This window comes from Ascidiella aspersa, chromosome 5 (genome assembly GCF_963924565.1).
Source record: "Ascidiella aspersa chromosome 5, kaAscAspe10.2, whole genome shotgun sequence".
Lineage (NCBI taxonomy): Eukaryota > Metazoa > Chordata > Ascidiacea > Phlebobranchia > Ascidiidae > Ascidiella > Ascidiella aspersa.
The window spans coordinates 24,862,606-24,885,603 of NC_139451.1; the positions used below are offsets into that span (position 1 = coordinate 24,862,606).

Here is a 22,998-nt window from a genome sequence, read left to right on the forward strand (position 1 = left end):
CCAACGCAGTCCAATTGCGCTTTTTTGCAGCATGTTACTTTTTGTCGAAAAATCGAGCGAGTTTTTTGAACTGACGTTTTTTTTTCAGGGTGTTTGCAAAAAGGCGTTCTTGTAGACATTGTGCTTGGTAACACATATAGTTCACAGGTAGTCGAATATTAGTAAATGGGCGTTTCGTGGACGAAAAAACAAACACCAGTATATATAGGCAACTTGTTTTATAGTGCAAAATAATCACGGTATACGGTGTATTTTGCTCTGGATGAGGTTGCCTTAACCAATTTCAAGTTATAATACTGGACAGAAGTGGGCAACATGCCAAATATGTTTTTCAAGTTTTTTTCTATTTGAAAAGTATATGTGATGTCCAGCGTATCTGTATTAGTGTTGCGCCAAAAGTATAGAATCACTACTTAGCGGCTTTTCAGGTGGCTGACCGCTACCAGAACCAGAGACATCCTAACAAATGGATGGCGAGAAATTAAATATAGACAAAAATAATAAAAAGGCTTAAAACGACAGCAGCGGCCAGCGACTAAAACTGAACATTATCGAAACTTGAAATATGTGAGTGTTTTCAAAGCTTCCCAGCTCGAATCTGTTTTCATTTTTCCAGTCTGTCTTACCCTTAACCACAACCTGAGGAACAAAAGGCCGACTGTAACTTAGGAGTCTACAGAAAACGTGATAAGATAAGAATAAAACGTAAAAGGTGAGGAGTCGACGAACAATAACTTGTGTGTAAAGCAAGATAGAAAATAAGGAGCTAAAACCAACACACATGCTGCTTAACGATAAAACAAAAACAACGTTAAAATATTCTGTGCAGCATTGTCACTACTAAGTTTGCCGCTGGCTTATGCTTGTAGATTAAGTGATTTTTGTATTGACCCAGTTTGTTTACCCCTGGAAAAGTTTTTTTAATGCAGCCCAAATGTATTTCGTATACTTTTTAAAGATTAGTGAGATTTTTGAACAATGAAGTATGGCTGTTCGTTGCATTCACACATCGCTCTTAATTTCTATCTCACTTATTTTGCATGTAACAAAGGAAATAAAAGCGAACTACCATTTGTTACAGACCAGTATCGTTTGTCACATTTAATTTTTCAGTTTTGTAATAAATTAAAAGCTTTCCATGTACAAAAAGCTAAGCATTAAGAGCGCACAGTATGGCGTAGAACCACAACCTATAGCTAAACCACAAATAAAAGGTTTCATTTTGGCAAAAGAGAAGGGACCCATAATTACAGCGCGTATTTTAATATTTTAACAGGGCCGGGCGTGCATTAGCGGTCGGCGGATACTCCAGCACCTAAACGCCGCGAAATTTTAGGCAAAAACTCTCGCGTCGGGCCTTTTTTGTCATAACCTGCCACCACGGGTTCGCAACTGCCGTTGACAAAATGAAATGTCGGCGGAAAATGCTTTGAAATCACCCCGTTCCGCTTTGGCGACTGCGCTGACGGGTTGGCAGCCTCGCGGGACTTTTGATTTTGCTTTTCGTTATTAAAATCGTGTCGGTATATCTTTGGGGACCCATCTGTTAAGCTTTGGCGACGATGTCGTTGGTCGTTTATACCATGGACTGTTGAGGGCCTTTACCGAGTCTAAAAACCTCAACATTGTAAACGCTAGGCAAGTGTATTGTTTATACCAGTGACTGTTAAGTACTATGCTTTGGAAGTGTATTGTTTATACCAGTGACCGTCAAGGGCTCGCTGAAAACAAGTCTAAAAACCTCCACCTTGTAAATGCTATGGAAGTGTTTGTTTTCTATTGTTGAAGCCAAATCTTAAATCTCAGCATTCTAAATTCTGGGCAAGTTTATAAACTGAGTCGTATTTCAGAGTAGGATGTAGGTAGGTACAAGAAACCTTCAAGTTCGCAATGCTAGTATTCAGTTGATTTACTTCAAATACCGATTTACTACTACTACTACAGAAGTTTGCCTTTTAGTTGAAGGAAATAAACTTGATTTAGCGTTTCTTGGTCCAGGTGATGTTATTTTGCGATAAATCATTTTTCCCTATTTTACGTATGCAGAACGAATGACACCCTAGTGCAGGGTTGTTACACAACCAGTTTTAGCGAAGGACTAGTTACGAAAGAACACACTGTTTTTTGATTTGGTTGTTGAGCTTCATAATTTAAAAATAGTGCGACGCAACATTTCTCGAAAGGTTAGGACGATTTAATGTCAAGCTGAACATTTTTTAATTCACCATTTTGTTCAGTAACTTGTACGTTTGTTGAGGTCCTCAATCAACATGCGGTCTGTCATTTGATAAGCCTTTCCTCATTATAAGTGCGCTATACCATGTGGGTCATCTAAATATTTTTCAGTAGAGGAGAACTTTGTTTTTTGTAAGTTTATATACATGAGAAAATTTCCGTTTCATGTGAAGATTTTCATTGAGTTTTGATGGCATATGAAAAACAATCTAATATTTAAGCGCGGAAAACATTGGCCTAAATTAGTTTTTTTTTTGCCTCCTTCGAGTATGTCTTTAAAGTTCGAACAGAAGCCTTTTATTGCAAAGCCAGAATTCTGTCAATGGAATAAAAATTTCTTTTTTCAACGAGTCAATTGCTTTTGAATAAATCGATTACAAGTAAATGGGACGTTTTCAGACGTTTTTTTTTTCAACCAAAAATAAAGCTACCTTGTTGTTTAGTACTGATTTAGAAAACATACTCGCTTTCTTTGAATAACACCGGTTATATTCTTAGTAATTTCCAACTGATACAAACACTTCAATGGTTTCTAACTATTTTTCCACAGGAAAAAACCTCCACCGTTTATACTATAGCAAACCCTCCCTAGGCGCACAAAAAAATGAGAAATAGCTGCGAAACGGCCGATCTGCCGATTGCTGAACGCGCTCGGAGCAAGCGAAGGCGAAGGTACATCGGAGACGATGAGTCCAACACTGAAAGTGACGATTCCGACGCCTCAACTCGACCATCCAACATCCACGTGTTCTCTGCCTCTTCGACCTTGCACGGATTCAGCCACATCTTCGCTCTCCACCATTCCTCGTTGCGTCGCTTTGCCTGGACGGTGGCCTTTCTCACAAGTCTAACGCTCTTTCTGCTGCAGGTGGGTTGTTTTGTTTTTGTCGTCAAACTGTGGTAAGGTTTCTGACAAGAGAACTGTGTTGGCCACTTGCTTTAATCGACTGTTTAATTGTGTGTATTCGTGTTTCTCACAAGCCTAACGCTGTTTCTGCTGCAGGTGGTTTCTTCTGTTTTTGTCGTCAAACTGTGGTAAGGTTCGTAACAAAAGAAACTGTTGGCCGCTTGCTTCCTATGGTCTGTTTAGTTGCGTTTATTCATGTTTCTCACGAGCCTAGCGCTTTTTCTGCTGCAGATGGGTCCTTCTAGTTTAGATTGTCCAACTGTTGCCAGGTTTGCAGTGTTGTAACGACTTAATTTAATGACATGACTTAAGTGTCATTGTTTTAAATAGACTTGGCTTGACTTGACTCAAGTCTTTTAGACAAATAAATTGACTCGACTTGAATATTTTGGACAAATGACTTGGGTTGAAATTAAGTGTTTTCATTAAGCACGTTTTGTTATAAAATTGGGTTATTCATCTTAAGTTTTGCACATAACACAAATTGTTTGCTATATGCTGTGTTTTGTTGTTATTTTTTTTAGTTAAGTTACTGCTAATAAATCGTACTGCTTTAAAATACCAGTTTATAAAGGTTAACGTTTAATTTTATGACCAGGGACTTAACTCGAAATTGATTTGCTCCAATTGTTATTTGCATGGACACGCAGGTTTGTAATAAAGTGAACTATTGACCACTTTTAATAATCTGTTGGCATATCTCTCATTTTATTTACAAACCTCGCACTGTTTCGACGTGGGTAGGTTTTTTAAATTTCTTGTCGTCAAACTATGGTAATTGCGAACCCAAGTCCCTTAGACCCTAATTTAAAGTAAGGCGCAAATTAATAATTAAAGTTAGAATTAGCAGTCGACAAAATAACAACAAAAACACGCTACAGTCGTCAAACTATGGTAATTTTGAGGAAGGGACATTTTACCACTTGTTTTAAAATAACTGTTCGTATCTGTTTATTGAACTTTCTCCGACGTCTGACACTGTTTCTGCTGCAGTTGAGTTTGTCTAGTTTAACTTTCAAATAAACCAGTCTGATTGTGAAACCGTAAAGTGAAACCTGACTCCTGAGTACCGAATCCGACTCAAACCAAATTAAAGTAAAGGTTTTGTAGTTTTTCTGGTCAAAGTATCATGAATGGACAACTTGTTTCCTTTAAACGTTTTTTTCCTTACAAGTCTGGCGCGTTCTTCTAGTTCAGCCTAAATTGCGGTCTTAACTTTAGCAGTTTGTTACCATATAAAACAAAATCGAGCGAAAAATCAAAGGATCACTCGTTTTCCTTCAATGTCGTCTTCCATGTTGCCTAAATTATGGTTAAATTAGATTAATTGAGAGATGTCGTGGTTGGAAGACACAGTGTTTAACTTGGTTCATATACTGTTGATTTCACCTTATGCAAAACACTTAGTTATGTTTCGCTGCACTCCAAATAGGATAAGGTGTGACCAAGTACAGGTGATGCAGGGTTGTCGACTGAGCGGTTCCAAAAACTGGCACTATTGGTACTCCACACAGGCTTTAGTTTTGTTCATCAAATTATGATTAAGGCATATTTAATACACGAGACGAAATAGTGCGGAGGTACAGTGAGCAACTTGTTTCATTTTACGATACAGTATTTCTATCGTAATTCGTTTTACTATAGCATCAAGGATGCTGCTTTTTATAGTAAAGATGGATCCTCTCTGGGTTGCTCATTAGTATACGGTACGGCTCATTCAAAACAGGAGGTTAGAATTGCCCATATATATTATAATGAACTTATTTTAGGTAGGCTAATGTTTTCAATTAAATGTTTTCTCATCGCCTGCGTTTATTTTTACTGCAAAAAACCTAGACGAATGTAACAGAGTGTTCATACTAAGGGAAGAGGGTTTGTTGCACAAAATATAATCAGGAAGAACTTGGTTCAAAATAATACCAAATGTTTCAAAGCAAGCTAATCATGAAACTAGCCCTAAAGTAGTTGGTAAAAACACACACCTTTTTACTTTTAATTGATTTGCTGGGACTCAGGACTGTTTTTAGTTCCTGAAATTTGACAACCTTGAACCTTTAGAAAAATGTATTTCCTTGATTCAGCTTCGAGACAGACTCGGGACTCGATTAAAATAATAAATTTAGTTTGACTCGAGACATGGGGTCTTGCTATGGTGTGTTTTTTTGGGGGCTTTCATTTAACGATTTACGTGTTTATTTTTGTTCACATACCACTTTTTGGAATTGAGCAATAGCCGAGAACCTGTAAGTCAGGTTAGAGTTTGCTTATTTACAGACACTTCAATTAAAAACCTGCACCCTATTAAAATAGAATAACAACCGGTTTAGTTGGTACTTCAATGTACTCCTAAGCTGTGACTTAAATGCTCAATACGTCTGTTTCTTTTTCGTTAGAGCTCCAACCGCGTGATTTACTATCTTGACTTTCCCCACGTGACGCGCATCGACGAAATAACGGCGGGAGACCTCAACTTTCCGGGTGTTACGATTTGCAACCTGAACGAGCTGCGTTTCAGCAAGCTAACCAAGAACGACATGTTTCACGTTGGTAAGTATTCATTATAGATTTTACACAGCTCAGCTCTGTCGAGATGTGCAACCTAACTTTTAACAACGACAGAGACAGACACTCTTTGTGCCTTTACGAAAGATGACGAGACTTGTTTAATTACCTTAATCTTAAACGTATTTGGCTGGTTTATCAAACGAAAACATGTAGTTATGTTGCGGTTTTTAACCGTATGTCAATTACCAACACAAAATGTTGTCTAGAAGTTGGTTTAAAATAATGAGAAAAACTTAAAAAATATTTTATTTGATAAGCTATACACTACAAAGATGTTATAGCTGTTATAGCGCAAAGCCTGTAAACGCCCTATTGCTAAAACGGTTTAATCAAAATTTACTAAGACATTTTTGTAACGCAATTTAGAAAAATATGCATTTGCGTATTGAACATAGACAAGACTACAGTTTGACGGGGCATTGTCACGTGTTCAAGTCAAACCCTTGTCAGAAAAATAAAGCTTTAAACTGTGTAAATAAACTGTTTAAAATTTTAAGATAAATAAACCAATTTTATATCAGCTTAATGAAAACAATTTATTTCAACCCAAGTCATTTGTCCCAAAAGACTTAAGTCAAGTCAAGTCATTTTGCCCAAAAGACCTAATTCAAGTCATTGACTTAAATTTTTACAAAACACTGAGCTGTAATACGTGAAAGCAAATTGGATGCAGTGCAGTTAATTTTTTATTTTTTAACAGGCAATCTGCTGGGGTTTTTGGACGTCAATGATTCACTGATAAAGCCGCAGTTCTACAACGAAATCGACATGCTAGAACCTTCCATTAAAGCCAGGTTGACTGCAGTTAAGGAGCGGATAGACGACCTAACCAACTTTAATAGCGCTTTTATGTAAGTGTCGATCTCGCCTATTAGATCCATCGATTGTCTTAGTAGTTTATAGATTAAGAAATTACCAGACCAGGGCTCTAATGTTCGAAGCCCGATGTTTGTAATTTGTTAGCTTGGCAAACGCTGTCAAACAATAATTGTAACTAATGTAGCGCGGACGTGAAACAGAATCCGCCAGTGCATTGCTTTAAAACAGTCGTCATTTCGCACAGCCAGTACGGCCCTGATAAAAGTTACATGAAGTTCGAACAAAGCATAAATTGTATTGACATGCTGCTTTAATGTTGTTTATGCTCATTCAGTCTAATTGTAAGTTGAAATTCCAAGCTGGATTTCGCTTATCATTGTTTTTTCTGTAAAACCACCTTAAATTGCGCATAGTCCACGATTTTTAACTATATGTTTGTTTCAGGGTGAATTTCTGTGGTGTCGCATTTTATTTACTAAAAATACTTCATTTTGCCAATATTCTAAAACCAAATACTTCTAGCATGGCTATTATTCTCAAAATGAATGCAAATACCAAATGATTATGTTTTATAGTTTCGATTCAATATTTTAAATAACATAACGATACAACTATTTTTTAATAAACATTTTATATTAATATTTTTTTAATAAACATTTTTTTATAATTTTTAATAAACATTTTATTATTGTTACTGCAGACCAAGGGGGCAGTTCAACATGTCTGAGTTCTACTCGCGGGCCGGCCACGACATTCAAGACATGGTTCTGGAATGCAAGTACAGAGGACGCATATGCGATGCCAGCTGGTTTACTGAGGTTAGAACTTAACAAACAGTGACATGCTACTTATGTAATCACCCTTTGGCTACAATGCCTCCTGCAAGCCGCTTTGAAAATTATACGTACTTTTAACCGCAGTCTTGCCTTAAGTTAGAACGTTAATTTGACTCACATTGCAACGGTTTCCTTGTTTGTGTGAGTAATTAGTGTTTGGAACTGTTGTAAGAAAAGATTGGCTTAGCCATTTGAAAGGTACTTTTGCCTTGAAACTGTGGAAAAGTGAAAGTATTTTGCGGGACGATCAGCACTTATTAAAGCTGCTTTTAGGTATACGCTCTACATAAAAAGTTTTTGTTGTTGCTTTACACTACTCATCTCTGTATTTTTATCACTGTAGTATGATCAGATAATCTTAAAAACTATCAGCCTGTACTTTTATGGGTGAACAGTTGTTGTTAAGAAGCTGTTTATAGGTTGTAGTCTTAGGAAGTAATTTTCCTATCTTACCGTAATGCGTTGCCCAACTTGACGTCACTATACACGTGACCGGTGTCCACTGACGTTTGACCAACGCCTGGGCGAGTGGGATTGACGTTTCGCGGTTTCATATTACTTTATTTTATGATATTTGCTGGATACAGTTTGATACCAACGGCTTGAATCACTGTGTTACGTTGTCGTGTGTCCTGAGATTTGTCAATATACTCAACATACAATATCAACGGAGTGAAATGACTCTGTCAAGAGTTCAAGAAGTTAAGAACAGGTATTTTAGCGTCCTGCTTGTTTGAATCAGGTGTATACAAGGAACGTGTAAGAGAGTTTCATAGGTATACATGAAAAGTTTTTTGTTGTTGTTTGATATCACAGAACTGTATTTTGTCACTGTAGTATGATCAGATGAACCTAAATCTTCCATCAGTCTGTGCCTAATTAGATGTCAGTTACGCTGTTATAGGTGACCAACTTGTTTAGATTATTTTTATCGAAATTGTGGATGGTCAGAGTGCAACATAGCTTCCATTTTATTTGATTTAAAATTTAATATTGATAAACTTGTATTTGTAGTAGCATAAATATTCTGTTTGGCTTGCTAGAGCTAAGATATCGCCTGTGGAAAAGCTGGATGATGCATATTAACTAGAATACTGCTGCTTCATATAAATAGCTTTTCAGTTATCAATAGACAACAGGCTCATATTAGAAGTCTTCACCTTTACTCACGACAAGCTATGTTTTAATGGCAAAATAATAATCTCTCTGTAGAGTCAGCGTCAGGCTCGGGGTGTTTTACGTTTATTTATTTATTTATTTATGGTTCTCCGGTCTAATGCGTTTGGGGTCACCCGCCAACCCTGCTAACAGCATATCGGCCATGTAGTCAGTCTGCTACTCGTTTTATGCTCTAAGCCCCATTAATAATTCACGCCCTTAAATGGCTTCGGATTCGTCTAGCTGTTAATCAGAAGTCCGATTAGTGTCGGCAATTTAAGAGAGCCCGTGTTTTTTTCTCTAGCCAGATAGCCAACGTGGTTGGAAGCCATACAAAGATGTCTGGCAGAAGATTTTGTTTTCTTGATACGCTACTAAGTTTCCCACCTTGAACGAAAGCTTTTTTTAGCTTTTTTTTTTGTAAATTCGATCAATTGTAAAGCAGTGGTTCGACAGGTTCTCAAACATCTTGCTTTTAATACTTTTGTTCTTTTTGCGCTATCACATTTTTCATCAGAAAAAAATGTATTATGATGTTTCTTAATCCGAAAATTAGAAAAATTTAAGTTAAACAAATAAACAGTAAATGCATAAAAAACGATTTGACAAATGTTGATAAGAGTAGTGTTGTCTAAACTGCAAAGTGGTTAAAAATGTTGTTGAATCTGTTTTGCATTTAAAATTAGAACGTGCTTCGCCAGGCAACATATCAATACATACAATTATTTTTGTGGTGCAAACTAATTTATATGCCCACTTTTTCTAAATGTTATCCTTGGTGTATCATAGTTTTACTTTATGATACGTTTTTTTTTATGTTAAACGCCTTCTCCAAAATTGCTAACATGCGCTTACATAACTTCGGCGCAGTTCCTTTAGTCGGTGACCTTATTTGCATCGATTACTAATTAGTTGAATTTTACGCGTCTATTTTCTGTTCGTCTAACTAACCCTTCGTCCTGAGTTCCTCAAAAACGATTTCGCCAGACGACATTCCGGCAGGACAATGTGTTTTTTAACTAAGCAATTACTTTTTTTCTGGGCAGGAATTGTCATGCGCCTTTTTATAATCAATGAAACTTAACATTTCTGTGTATACAAGCGTTTGAGTATTCCCCGAAAAATATGAAAGTTTTTAGCTTCCAAAAAAAGAAAACAATTGTCTAGTCGTTGAAGTTAAAGTTATTGTCAGTGTTGTAAACAAGTCATTTAAAAAGTCCCAGTCAAGTCATTCATAAAATAACTTAAGTCCAAGTCGAGACTTTTTGATTAAATAGCAAGTCCCAGTCAAGTCACAATTAGATAAAGTTAATTCCAACTTTTCAAGTCAATTTCGTGTAATAAAAATTAAACATAAAACAAATACAATTTGTAAACTTGTCCGATTATAAGCAATAACTCAACTGAAAATTGACAAAAACGCGAAATATATAGTAAGCTCATATTTGTGCACAATTTTATAAAAAGCTGTTAAATATAAACATTTTATTTCAACCAAACCGAAAGACTAAAGTCAAATTATTTGACTGAAATACTTCGGGACAATTGAAAACAGTGACGTTAGTACACTTAAGTCAAGTCTGTGACTTAAGTTCTTACAACACTGGTTATTATGGTCTTGCGAAAATGCGTAGTTAGATATTTCTTCAAGGGTCACACCAGGCCATGTTTGTCTAACGATGTTTTCAAGGACCAATTTGTTGGTAAAGGTCTCATTATAGGGACTACCTGTGTCAACGTGACGTGATTTTAACCGGCTCCGACTAGACGCTAATTTCCCCCGGGGATAAAATTCGCCAGGGTTCAAAATTAATGCACCGAGGCGCGGCCTAGCTTCGGTTTATTGCGCGGCGCCAACACAAAGTGACAACCTTTAAATCGCTAATGCCACGCCAAGGCAATACGCCGATTATACTTGTGCGCGCCCTCTGGCGGTAGTTATGGACTTCGACCTCGAACCGCTAGCTCGCGCTGTTTATCGTTAGCGGTTGCATTATGAAACTCGTTTTTTGTGTAGTAATTCTTGTAACTCGATGACACACAGTGTTCATATCAACTAATAAACGTCGATAACTAAAGGATAGACGGGATGCATCCATTGTGAATTGAATACGATGAACCAAATACGAATTATTGTGTATATTTGAGCTAAAATGGTCGAATAACAGACCGATAACTGTCGTAAAACGCAGGTACTTCACTTACTATTGTAACTTTTTATCTTTAAGTGAATTTTTCGAAAAGGAGTTTATAGATTTGTTGCACACTATACCTTACGCGAAAAACGTTTGACGAAACAACAAAAAAATTGTTGTGTTTTTTGTAGCAAAATGCAAGTAAACGTTTATATACCTGGATGTAAAGATAATAATGTTATATCGCATATTGCAACAGCTGAAATTGAAGCGTTTATAGTTACGGCGCATTTTAAACTTGGGTCAAAACATCACAAAAATACTTAGATCAGATTATGTGTTTAGCACAAGCAGCAATTGAAGTTACGACAGAGTTAAAGGTGATTAAAGAATTACAACATATCGAAAGATCATATTTTACTTTCTATATGTTCTCTTTTTCCCCAAAGACGCAATTTTGTGTTTGTTGTTTCAACGCAAACATCAAAAATGACGCGGTTTGTTTTCTATCTGGTACAGAAATTTCACCCTTCCAATGACGTCAGGTTTTCGCAGGCCTGGGGGTGCACAGAAAGTTGCTCGGTATCGGATCATGTCAAATCAATGGGTATTCGATTAGCCGTGGGCCTACGCGCGCCCGCATTCGCCCCCTCCTTTATTTACCCGGCTTAATAGGCTTACTTCGTCATTTAAACGCCAAGGCCGCGCACTATGAAATATTCATTGCGAGCAGGGCAGTCTTCTGGATTAAGGCGCGATAGAAATTGAACGCTACTCACGAATATCGCTGTCCAAATCCGCCACCCTTGACTTAGGCGAAGTTCATTGCGTTTGATTTGTTCTTTTAGTCAGTCTTACTTGTCTTGTTGACTGTTTCTATAGAATCGAAACTTTTGCCTTTGTCACTTTTATTTCACATACCTGTGCTGAGCTTTAGTTTTTGGTTAGGCATTATACTTGGTCGTTTTTGCTAGGTTTTGATTATCATTAGTTTTGTCAGATATAGTTTATTCAGAGGGTTAACGGCAGCTTAGACGAAGTTACAGTTCAGTAGAAGCTTCGACTTTTACATTGATGAACTTTTTTACATTTTTCCGGTAAATATTCGCCGGCCGTGACTATAATGTTAAGAAATTTTGAGTTTATATGGAAGGGCTAAATGGGTTATGTTTCATGGAATGAAACGTATAAGCTACTTTTGCAACATTGTCACATTCAACGTGAAACTTTTTAATTTTACGATTTTTTCTTGAAGTTATACACATTTTCTTCCCATATTTTAGAAAAAATAAATGAAATATGTGTTTAATTTTAGATAATTGTAAGTTTAATTTTATGCTATTGTTTTCAGTGGGTATTGTAAAGATTTCACGGATTAGCGTATTAATCGAACAATCACTTTTATAAACTATGGAGCATTATGGTTGGATGTTGTAGTGAGACGTATAGTTAGAATGTCAAAACCCATTCAGAAGTAGGTAGCATTTTGACATAGATTATGTCGAAAATGAATAAAGAGATATTCGAAACGGGCTTCGATGTTCTTACTACACTTTTATAAAAGTGTGCATGAGTTTAATTAAATTTAGTGCAACGTGCTCACATCGTATTGGTTAACCCAAATTTGCGTTGCGACCCACTGTTCGCGACCCTTGGTCTAGATCACTGCTCTTTAACCCTTTTGGTTTCATAAACCCTAAAAGTTGTTGTGACGAACTCATGTACCTGTTTACTTAAAAGGTAACTGAGTTTACTTAAAAGGTAACCAAATTTTTTCACGTCTGCGGCCTGCGACCTGCGACCTGCGACCTGCGACGATATGCCATATTGCTGGTGATTTAGCGGTTTCGGTCGCGCGCGCGCCAGATGTGATCGCCGCTCTCTAGGGGGGTGGGGGGAGGGGGGACATTCTCTCTTCGTTAAAGATCAAGTGAATTACGTCAGTCGCTAATCCGGATTTTTTCACGAAGCGTGAAAGTTGAGTTAGGCGCGAAAGGCGACTGTGATGTGTTGAATATTTTGGAATCGGGAGTATGCGTTGCGCGAATATATCGTTTTATGGTGGTGTTTTCGGACGGTGGTTAGCGTCGCCTGTGTAAAAGACGACCTAAACTGCCGCTTTGGCGGGTTTTAAATTAGTCGAGTACTTTACAGATCGAGCGTATTTCGAAAATGGACGGTGCTGCTACTTTGGTGCAGTTACCTAAACCAAAAAAAGTAAAAAGTTTATATTAAAAAGTAAAAACGCCAGCACGCTACTAAATCCCACATATTTTTCCGAGGCAATTTATGTAAACTCAACCAGCTGGTCAGTTTAAATTCTGTTAAAAAACATGTCAGGCGAATATGAGCGGTACAGCTGTAGCATCTTATCAGTGTGCTCCACATATTCTAAAATATATTTTTTTGAAATTACTTGAAGCATCGATTCGTTGTTTTTCTGATAAAGAAATTGTTTATCGACGTATCGATTGCTCCCAACTTCAACGTTGCTAGTAAATTTCTTTTTTGGATATAGATTGATATAGATAGCGGCGAATGTTCATGGCTAATATTGTGATAACGTAGTTTGGATGCACATGCTGTCAGTTGATTTTTATTTGTTTTTATAGAAAAGTTTTTATGTGAATCCTTGTTCTAGTATTTGTTCAATAAAACAAAAAAATATCAGCGAAAATTTTCAAAAACTGATAGATTAATGGAATAGAACCATCGGTGACTGAATAAATTATAGTGTTTCTCACTTGGAAAATATTTGTTTCGGAGTTTGGCCAATCTGGTTGTCTGGTCATTTTTGATCAAGTTGTTGTATTGATCGTCGCAGGGTTGACTATATTTTCGAACTCCGAGCGTTTTCTGTTCGTTGTTAGTGTTTTAAACCCAATAATTGTTTTTTTTTTCTTATCACGAGAAATAGGCAAACGAATATTTACCAAATTAAAATATAGCTCCATGTAAGAGAAACATATCTAGTCTATTTTTCGGGGATATATTAATCTCTAAATAGCCACGTGGGCGGTGTATAAAGAAAAAGGTTGGAAGATCTACATTAATTGCGTAAATTAGGCATCTATAAGTCTAAGATGCAAGTTTAAAAATTCATAAAAATTACCAGGAAAACACGGTTAACTATCCTTCACTGTGGCGCTGTATTAATTTCAAAGTGCCCATGGTAAAAACTGTTTTAAAATTTGATCGTGTCCATGAATTGCTTTACACTATACCTTGGACAAGATTCGAGTCTGGGAAAACAACATGAAATCCCTAGAAACAATCACCCCTAAATAACCCTCATTGTGGAGCTATATTAATCCTAAGCCGCCCCAGGGACTGCGTTTAAAAGCTAGTCTAAAAGAATCCCGTTAATTGCGCCATTGAACTGTGAACAATAGAGCGATATTGGCGCGCGCAACAATACGCCACTTTTAAAGCCTTTCAATTCCTCTCGGGCAATTTCGGTTTTCTTTCTTCCGACTGTCATGCGGTTGGGCACCCGCGGTTCGATCGAAAATGGGACGGAAAGGAATCGATTGCCGTTGGATGCCCTGCGCCTCGCCCTGCCGCTTCCGCGCAATTATTGTGTTCCTTCAAGTAAAGCGCCTGCGTCGAGCTGAGCTTAGCAGTCCGGGGCATTCCGTCTGGCCCTGGGTTAGAGCGAGATAGGCGTACATCACGCTTTAGCCTTTCTAGCGGCTCGAAGGGTGCTTTCGATAATATGATTGACGCTTTTTCGTTTAAGTGTATTCAAAAGTTCTTGTTTTTTTTTTGGTTAATATTTTAGAACGCCCAGCAGCAGTCAATTTTTGACTTAAGGTGTAGGTTTTTAAGAGTCGTTTAAAGTTTGATGAGAGATGTTCGTTTGCGGTTAGACACAGCTACACCTGTTGTGAAGTTGGGTTAGTTCAAAGGCTTTTTTAAAGCTTATGATGGCGGTGCCTGTATCAGTAAAACGACTTTAAGGTTTAGTTTGAGGTATTATCAATCATATAAGATGTATATGAGAAATTTAAATTCTTGCGGATAACCACAGCAAACCTTGTTCGATTTAAGAACGTTCAATTTGCTTTAGTTGGAAAGAGTAAAATACAGTTTCTGTGCTTATACTCAAGTTATAGGTTAGATAAAGTTTGAGTTTTTGCCAATTGTTTAAAATGTTGTGATAGCCAGTAATGTTTGAAGTTAAAGAGTAAACTGAAAAATACAGTCGGAGCCTTTTCGCAAAACAGTCACTGTGACTCGTAGTTTTTTTTAAAATGCTGTAAGAGCTAGCTGGTCCGAACCAAAATTTAAGAACTTCACAGTGTGCTTTAAGCTTAAGTGACTTGTCAGAAAACAGGCTTTGCCTCCTCGAGCAAAACGTTCACTGAGGCGCAGTGGTTAAATTTTTTGTCTGTCGTTTGACAGTTGGAACGAATTGTTTTTAAGTCAATCAGACTTAAAATCAGCCGGGTTATCATAAGATCAAGAAATTTTGGATACTAAACAACAAATCTTATAAATAAGATGCTTATTTTTCCTTATTTTAAAATTTATTAAGCCTCCCTACAGTGTTTAGTGCACGGTTTCCAATATTTCCTTCGTTTTACGATATAATCAAGTTAATCAAGTTCGACAAAAAATATAATACTTGGCCCACAATCGTAAATCCTACCAGTTATCCGCCCCCCGATAGACAGTTTTAAATTAAATGTTTTTTCAATTCATCAAATAAAATCATTTTTCCGCTTTGCGTGATTCAGTTGCTTTAAGCTGCATTTGGCGCAGAGAATATTAAATGTTTTTAGGATTTTTCGTCCAACCCCCCCCCTAAATTCTGGATCCGTACCAAGTTATCAGATCTTAGCTTTTGGTCTTAGCAGGTGGTAACCCTGCCTCTAGAGAACCATCGTCACAATAATGATTGACTTAGGTGTTTATTGATGCAGTTCAACATGTTTATATTAAGCGGATCAATATGACACCTGAGAATACACGGTGCTATTAAAATAAGCTATTTATCTTATATGCTGAAAAGGCATCAGCAAATCTGCCTGCAATAGATTACAAGGCAAGGTACAGTGAATACAAAAGTGATAGCTAAGATGTGTGGTAATGCAGGATAATATAATCAAAAAAATACCAAAAAAAAACAATTTATATATAATATATAGCTATTGACAGTGATAAGCTTACAATAAAAACTGTATACCAAAGTCGAAACGACCAGTTTCGCCGTAGTTGAGTAAGCGTATGTCCTGCGCTTCGTGCGACAAACAGTATACTTTTATTAACAACTGTTTACTGATGTTGAATATTATTGAGACCAAAGGCACTATATGAATTCATATTGCAATCCTACTTTTGTACAACAAACCTTGTTATACAAACTGCAATGCTTCAATTGTATCTTTGTGTTTGTAGCTGCTCGGTGTACGTTAAACCTATAGTGTGCCTGTAACTCCGCACATATCGCTATTCTAACACGGCGCCGCACTCTGTAAGGACGTTATATAGTTAGAAGTATAGGATTTTGCGCGCACAATTCTGGGACCAAAACATAGGCCGAAACAAAGCCGTGGGCTTTTCGATGGAGCCGACCGGCGACAAGCTCACGTTCGAATCGGAAAAGGTGCTGTACGTCGACATGCCGCACGAGCATAGCCGGGACGACTTTATCCCAACGCCAAGTGAAATCGACACGCGGTCCAACACCTTTCCGAGGCTCAACAACAACTTGCGAGCACGACAGCGCAACCTGAATCAGAACGCTTCGGCTGCCTACAAGTCGCAGTCGATGGAAGTCTTCGCTGTCCAGCAGCATCACAAGCAGCAGCAGAGACAACTGGACCGAGGACAGCAACAGGCCCGGGACAACGGAGCGGCGGCCTTTGCTCAGGACTGTCGCGGCTCTTTCTCGGGGGATTCGGACATGTCGAGCAACTGCTCTAACAAGGAACCTGTAAGTGTTAAAGGGCTCGTTGACTTCGATCCGCCAACGTTGTCGCTACTTTTTAATGGCTTTCGAAGCTATATCTATTGGCCGGCAACGATGGGTCTCCCTGTGTTTGATTTCCAATTATTATTATTATCATCGGTGTTCGTTTTGGGATACTGCCATTGGTCTTTCTAATCGATGCTGCTGTAATCTCAGTAAATAGCTCAATGGTCAAATGAAGCCTAACGTTTTTAATTTATGCTGCATTTTAAAACTTAGTATGCCTTTTCTGAAGAATGTCATAAGCACTTGCCGAAACGTATGCAAACAAAAGAATGAATCTTTCAATACTTTTTGCCATATACAGCAAAAAATCACTCAATTAAGATACTTTTTACTGTTCCCAATTTCTCAATTTCAAACGTAAATTATTCAAGTGTTTATGATATTCTTGATTTTCTTAAAATTTAAATCTGCATTCATAGTTTTAAATCAACTTGTTTACAGCGTGGCAGGCGAGAACCCAAGCCGTCGGATTTTATATTTTTCGCGTCCAATTCGACCTTGCATGGAATCAACTACATTTTTACCGCGGGCCGGTTTACCTTCAGGAAAGCCTTATGGGTCATCGCATTTACTGCCTCGCTATTCCTTTTTCTTTACCAGGTAAAATACTTTTTAGGCAGTATTTCATCCAAACACTTGTAAAACAGTTCATGTATCATTCGCAATCGGATTGTAGTCTGGATCCATACTTGACGTTATCTATAGTTTGTTCGTTTCTTGTATCGTTATATACCCGATACTGAAACAAGCCGTAGCCTTATTAAGCTAAAATAATTCAGATCTATTTTTTAAACCTGCAATATATTTTGGTCGGAAAATGATAGGTCAACTATAATGACAGCAAGAAATATTTCTCTAGATGTAATCCGACAGTCAGTTAATCAATGGGGTTTAACATTGCCTGAATATGTCTGGTGACCCATACTGCCTCTATGTTGGGCATTTTTATGGCGGGCCAAATACTATTATTTAAAAGCGCACTTCGCAGGATTGGCATTAAGAGTTACTCAAATGTATAGCTTGTGAGATGCTAAATGAGCTTGGTTTTTCGTGATTTTTTTAATTTACTTTAACCGCGCGATCATTAGTGCATAAGTGATTTCGAACCCAAGTCGGTTTATTTAACCTTCGCTGTAATATTATATTGGCATCGAATCTGACGGCCTTACTTGGTTTCATAAAACACGGTTCTTATGAGTAATGACTCACTCCATCATTATTTTTAGGATATGGTTTATCAGTATCGTCTAATCTCTAATCAACTTCGTGATATTTCAGGCCTATGATCGTTACACGTACTACAGCTCCCATCCTCATGTAACCAAACTAGACGAGCAAGAAGCCACTGAAATCGACTTTCCGGCACTCACGATTTGCAACATGAATTCCTTTAGGCTAAGCGAAGTTACCACCGACGACTATTACTATACTGGCGAGAAAATCTTCGGGATTTTCGACTCGAATTTCTCGTTTCAATTAAGGTACTTGTAAGAGACTCTTTTTATTTGTGTGTTATTTAATATTTAATAGGTTGTGGTCATTTACCGTGATCCCTCGGGTTACGCATACCCCCATTCGTAATTATACATTGGGTGGGGATTTTTCTTTGTTTTCTATACATGTTTTGCCAAAAATATAGTAAAAATACGGCGGGTTTTCTGCAGGCCTTACAGAGACAACAAGACCTGGCCTTTTGTTTGGAACAAAATCCGGCCCTTGGTAAAACTTGGTGCCAACTACAAGCCTACAGCCAAGTCGTTTAACATGTCCGAGTTCTACGATCGAACCGGGCATCAGGTGAACGAGATGGTAAAGAGCTGCAAGTACAGAGGCAGGGATTGTAGGTCCTATCGCGACTGGACAACGGTAAGTTTTTGCTTTGTGTGTGGAACAGACTTGAGATAGTTCTATGTGGCTGTTTGGTTCGATGAATTAGAGATATCTGCTTCTTTTGCTAATTCTCATTTAATTTGTGATTTTTTTCTGGGATCTAATTGTAGTTTCCATCTCATTCCTGTTTAAAAAGGATTGTGCTTTGTCCAAAGGCGTTTTTCAGGTTCCCAGTCAGGACACATCTTCAGCCATGCTGCTGAATTATCAGTACTAATCTTTGACATTCACATTTTTGCAGTAAAAAAATGCATAATGGGCGAACTTACTTTGTGCAATAAAAAAAATAAAATAAAAAATTAAAAAAGGTGGAATAATTTATAGTAGGTACTGCGTTTCATCGCGGAATTCGCTTTCGCACAACTGACAAACGTCCCTGCCAGGCCAAAGTGTTAAAATTGCCTTGAGAAAAGTAATGTATTTTAAAAGCTTTATATTTTTACTGATGTAATTTGGCTTATAAAGTTCCATTTAATTTGCATTTTTAGCCAGGCAAATTCTACCACCAAGATAACGGTTTAAATAACACCATAGGTTATGTTGGAACTTTGACATAGCAGCACACAGTTATCCAGCTGTTGATTTCAACAATATAATTACCTGTACGTTGATGCAAGTGAAAATAAATAAAATATTATGTGTATGTTTATTGTTGCATTTTTACGAAATAAACAAAACTAAAACAAAACTTTGCACTATCTGATGGCTTAAGTTAGAATTGTTTTAAAGGTTGCAATAGTTATCCAATACACAGTTCAGACAGAAATATGTGTCTTGCAGCAAAAAAATGTGTTTTTTCGTGACCAATACAGAGCTTTTTGCTTTTATTCTGAGTGTGTATTTTGATTTATCTCATTGAGTAACATGTGTATGTATTTGGTAATACTACGAGTTTGCGAGTACTGGCGGTCAGTGTTGTAATTACTTAAGTCACTGTTTTCAAATTGCTTTAATTGACTTAAGTTCTTTTCGTAAAATGACTTGACTTGACTTATAGACAAATGACTTGACCTGGACGTCAATGAGTCAAATGACTTGGGTTGAAATTAAGTGGTTTCATTTAACATTTCATTATAAACTTCAGAAATTCTTCTCAAATTTTGCACGTAAACCTAGAAGATTGCTACATGTCGTTAGTTGTTATTTTTAAGTTGATTTATTGCTTATAATCGGTTTGCACTATTTTGTACTACATTCGTCTAACATGTTTTTGTGATAACCTGTGTTTTTGTGAAGCATGTTTTATGCTGTAGCCGGCTTGATACTACGGCACACAGCCTCGTATCCCTTGTTTATCTTATAAGTTAAATATTGCAACGCGAACGAGGCATATGTTCGATACTTGTATTGCCTCCTCGTGCTCTAATTTTAAGCCGAGGCGGAACGGACTGACGACTTGTAGCCGATTTCACGCTGGTTCCAAAGGGAGCGGATTGTTCCGGCCGCATTCTTACGGCCAGGCTCTCTTTTAAGTCTTGTTTATCGGCCTGGTAAACTATATAACCACCCTAAAAATGGCAAGTAAGCCCTTGAATAAAGAAGCATATTCATTGGTCGGATTAGTACGTTTTTTGCGGCAAAATTGTCGTAAAACCAGTCAGGGGCCGTTTTAAGGTGGCCAAGTGGGCCGTTGTTCAGGCAAATTTGGCCTTTTGGTCTCGCGACGCCGACCGACTGATCTTGTGCACTGCACCATGTTCTCATCGCTGCTGCATGAAAAATTTATGGCAGCGTATTAGTTGCGGCTTTTCCAACTATCGACGGTGTCGGTGCTTGAGGGAATTGGCCTCGTTTTGTCTCCCAAGTCGCCGCCGTAAGGCAAACGTCCCGATCCACTTTTCATACTTATCTATTTGCTTTTGGATTTTGCAGTTGATTTGGATTAACTTTCCGCATGTATTTTTTTGATTTTTGGAGAAATTTAAATTAAAATGCTGTTTCTGTTTATCGTAAAGCTTTTCTCTGTTTGTTACAAATAAGTTTAATCCCGTTTTAGACTGGCAAAATACAACTTGGTTTTATAATACTAACTTTTCACTGTGTCTTTAGGAGTATATATTTTTCTCAGTTTTTTTTTTCAGGATTCTCTTTCTTTCACAATATAGTTTTTGTACAAAGCCAAAAAAACTTAAATGTAGCCCTCGGTTGTATAAAGCTTGCTCATTACTGTTTCTAATCGCTGATAGATCTGTCGTTACTAGTTGTTGACACATGCTCTGTTATAAACTCACACCATCGGACTATGAAATCAAAGTGAAGAGAGCTTGAAATCCCAAATGATAAGCCGATAAATAACTCGTTAAGACTATATCCGTCATTTATACTGTGTGGCCCGACTGTATTAACTTATGGATCACTAATTTCAGCAAGTTGTTAGCTGTATTTTTAGTGCTACTATTTTTTCACTTTTGCTTACTGTTCTGCCTATGTAATATACCAAAGTACTAAACCACATAGCCTTCATCAGATAATCTTACTTATGATGGATGTAGAACCACATGGTGTGTTTTGGAGCATAATGGGTGAAGGTTGAAGCTAGACGTAGAAAATTAATCATTGGGCAGAATATTCCTTTTGGGCATGTAGTCAAAGTTTTTTTTAAAAACTAAATCATGGCAAATATTTACAGCAATACAAAATAAATGAACAGAAACAATATGATTTACATTCAAATGCGGTGTTTGGTTTAACTGTATGACAAGCAAATCGCGAACAAACAATATCTTGATCTTGATGATGAGTCTTCATCAAAACGTGTATATCTTAATCTTTTTAGATTAAGTCACAAACAGTTAAGATATGTGGATTACGTTAAAAATATGCTACCTTTACATATGTATGGGCTTTGATAATCATCATCGTGCATCGTATGTTACTAACCAATTTCCAGAGTTCGTTTTTTTTGTTTGTTAAAAGCACAGCATCAAAGCTATTTCATGTCAAACCTATGGCTTTACTTGTTATCCAGTTTTGTTGTTCAAAAATTAAACGTCTTGTAGATTAGTTTTCCTTTTGTCTGTTTAATTTCCCAATGGACGTAGCAAATTTCCGATAAAAATGCTTTCTTTGTTATGAAGCTATTTCTTGTAATAGTGCCTCTTGTGATTAACATTAAATTGCATTTAAAAAAAAAGCTTAGTAGGCAGCTAGATCGATTTTAATTACGGCCTTTAACTAAAATACTACACGTCGTTCTCTAAAAATTACTCGTTCCTGAAACTAACAGTAAGTCCGTACCTTTATAAACTTTCCGCGAACGAACCTCTGAAAAAGCCAATGAAGCAGGGTGTATAACTAAGATTACCGAAAAGAAGCAGGACAAAACTAGTCATATTTTCCACAATTACTCTTTTTGTGAGTTTGGAATCTGATTTAAGAATATACTAAGGTTTTACAATCATCTAGAGCAGGGTTTCCTAAACTGTGGTCCGTGGACCATTGGTGGTCTGAGGCAATATGACAAGAATTTAAAAATCACACATGTACGTTGTACACTACGTAGTACCCTTTCAAAGATAATTACCGCAGTTATTCACAACTTAATGATTTCGAAAGTTTTCGATGCTGTCAGTTTTGTAAAGAAATAAAATTCGGTTTTGTTTATTTTTCCTTTGTATTGCGGTCCGCGAAAAAACAGATTCACAAATATTGGCCCGTAGTCCAAACAAGTTTGGAGAACCCTTATCTAGAGGTGTATCTCTACTTGTGAATATGTGACACCAAATAAGACAATGGCTTTTGTTATTTGAACACAGACATCTCTCTGCTTTCTCTTAAAATTATCTGAGTCGCTAGTTACGAAACTGTGTGTAGTCAAATATATCGCATGTTCCAAGTTATCGGATACGAATACTTTGAGCTGCTTATCCATGGCTAACCGTGTCGTCTCTTTACAAAGGTGTTCACCCGCTACGGCAAGTGCTATACCTTCAACTCGGGCCAGCAGTACCCGCCGCTCAAGACCCTCAAGGGCGGAGTGGACAACGGCCTTGAAATCTTGCTCGACACGCAGCAGAACGAATACATGCCGGTGTGGCAGGAAACTGGTAAATAACACTTTTTTAAAATCTTAGTCCAGGGCATATGTTTTATACTTAAAGCATTTCGTTTACGATGATTTAAATGTCAATATATTAAACTAAAATAACACCACCCTTTATATACAGAGGCTATACATGGGTCGGTCGCATTATCCCGGTATTTTTTTCCCAGTCAAATAATTAACGATTTTTTTTTTTTTGTTTTTTTTTGTATTAGTTCAGGGTTAATTAACGGGGCTATTCAGGGTTTTCGGGGGGTCTTTGATCATATGTTATTTAATTATTCACCAAATGCACTCAAATTTGTTGTGTTTCATATTACTGCATAGATTTCATATTATGTGACGCATATTTTTATCACGTGAACAGGGGCCAACCAATTGTTGAGAGAGTCCCGAGCCATAAAAAGTTAAGAACCACTGTGCTGGTCAAC

General features: G+C 37.3%; 1 protein-coding gene across 1 annotated transcript in view; it reads left to right on the plus strand.

Annotated features, from left to right (window-relative positions):
• Positions 1-2,839: 2,839 nt before the first annotated feature.
• Positions 2,840-22,998, plus strand: part of LOC146145571 (uncharacterized) — a 35,387-nt gene continuing 15,228 nt past the window's right edge. The window contains exons 1-9 of the mRNA XM_083390620.1: positions 2,840-3,103; positions 5,536-5,689; positions 6,408-6,558; positions 7,227-7,344; positions 16,153-16,593; positions 17,077-17,235; positions 17,914-18,116; positions 18,300-18,501; positions 22,424-22,571. Of these exons, the coding sequence (XP_083246746.1) occupies positions 2,840-3,103; positions 5,536-5,689; positions 6,408-6,558; positions 7,227-7,344; positions 16,153-16,593; positions 17,077-17,235; positions 17,914-18,116; positions 18,300-18,501; positions 22,424-22,571 (1,840 nt within the window). The remainder of the gene's footprint in view (positions 3,104-5,535; positions 5,690-6,407; positions 6,559-7,226; positions 7,345-16,152; positions 16,594-17,076; positions 17,236-17,913; positions 18,117-18,299; positions 18,502-22,423; positions 22,572-22,998) is intronic.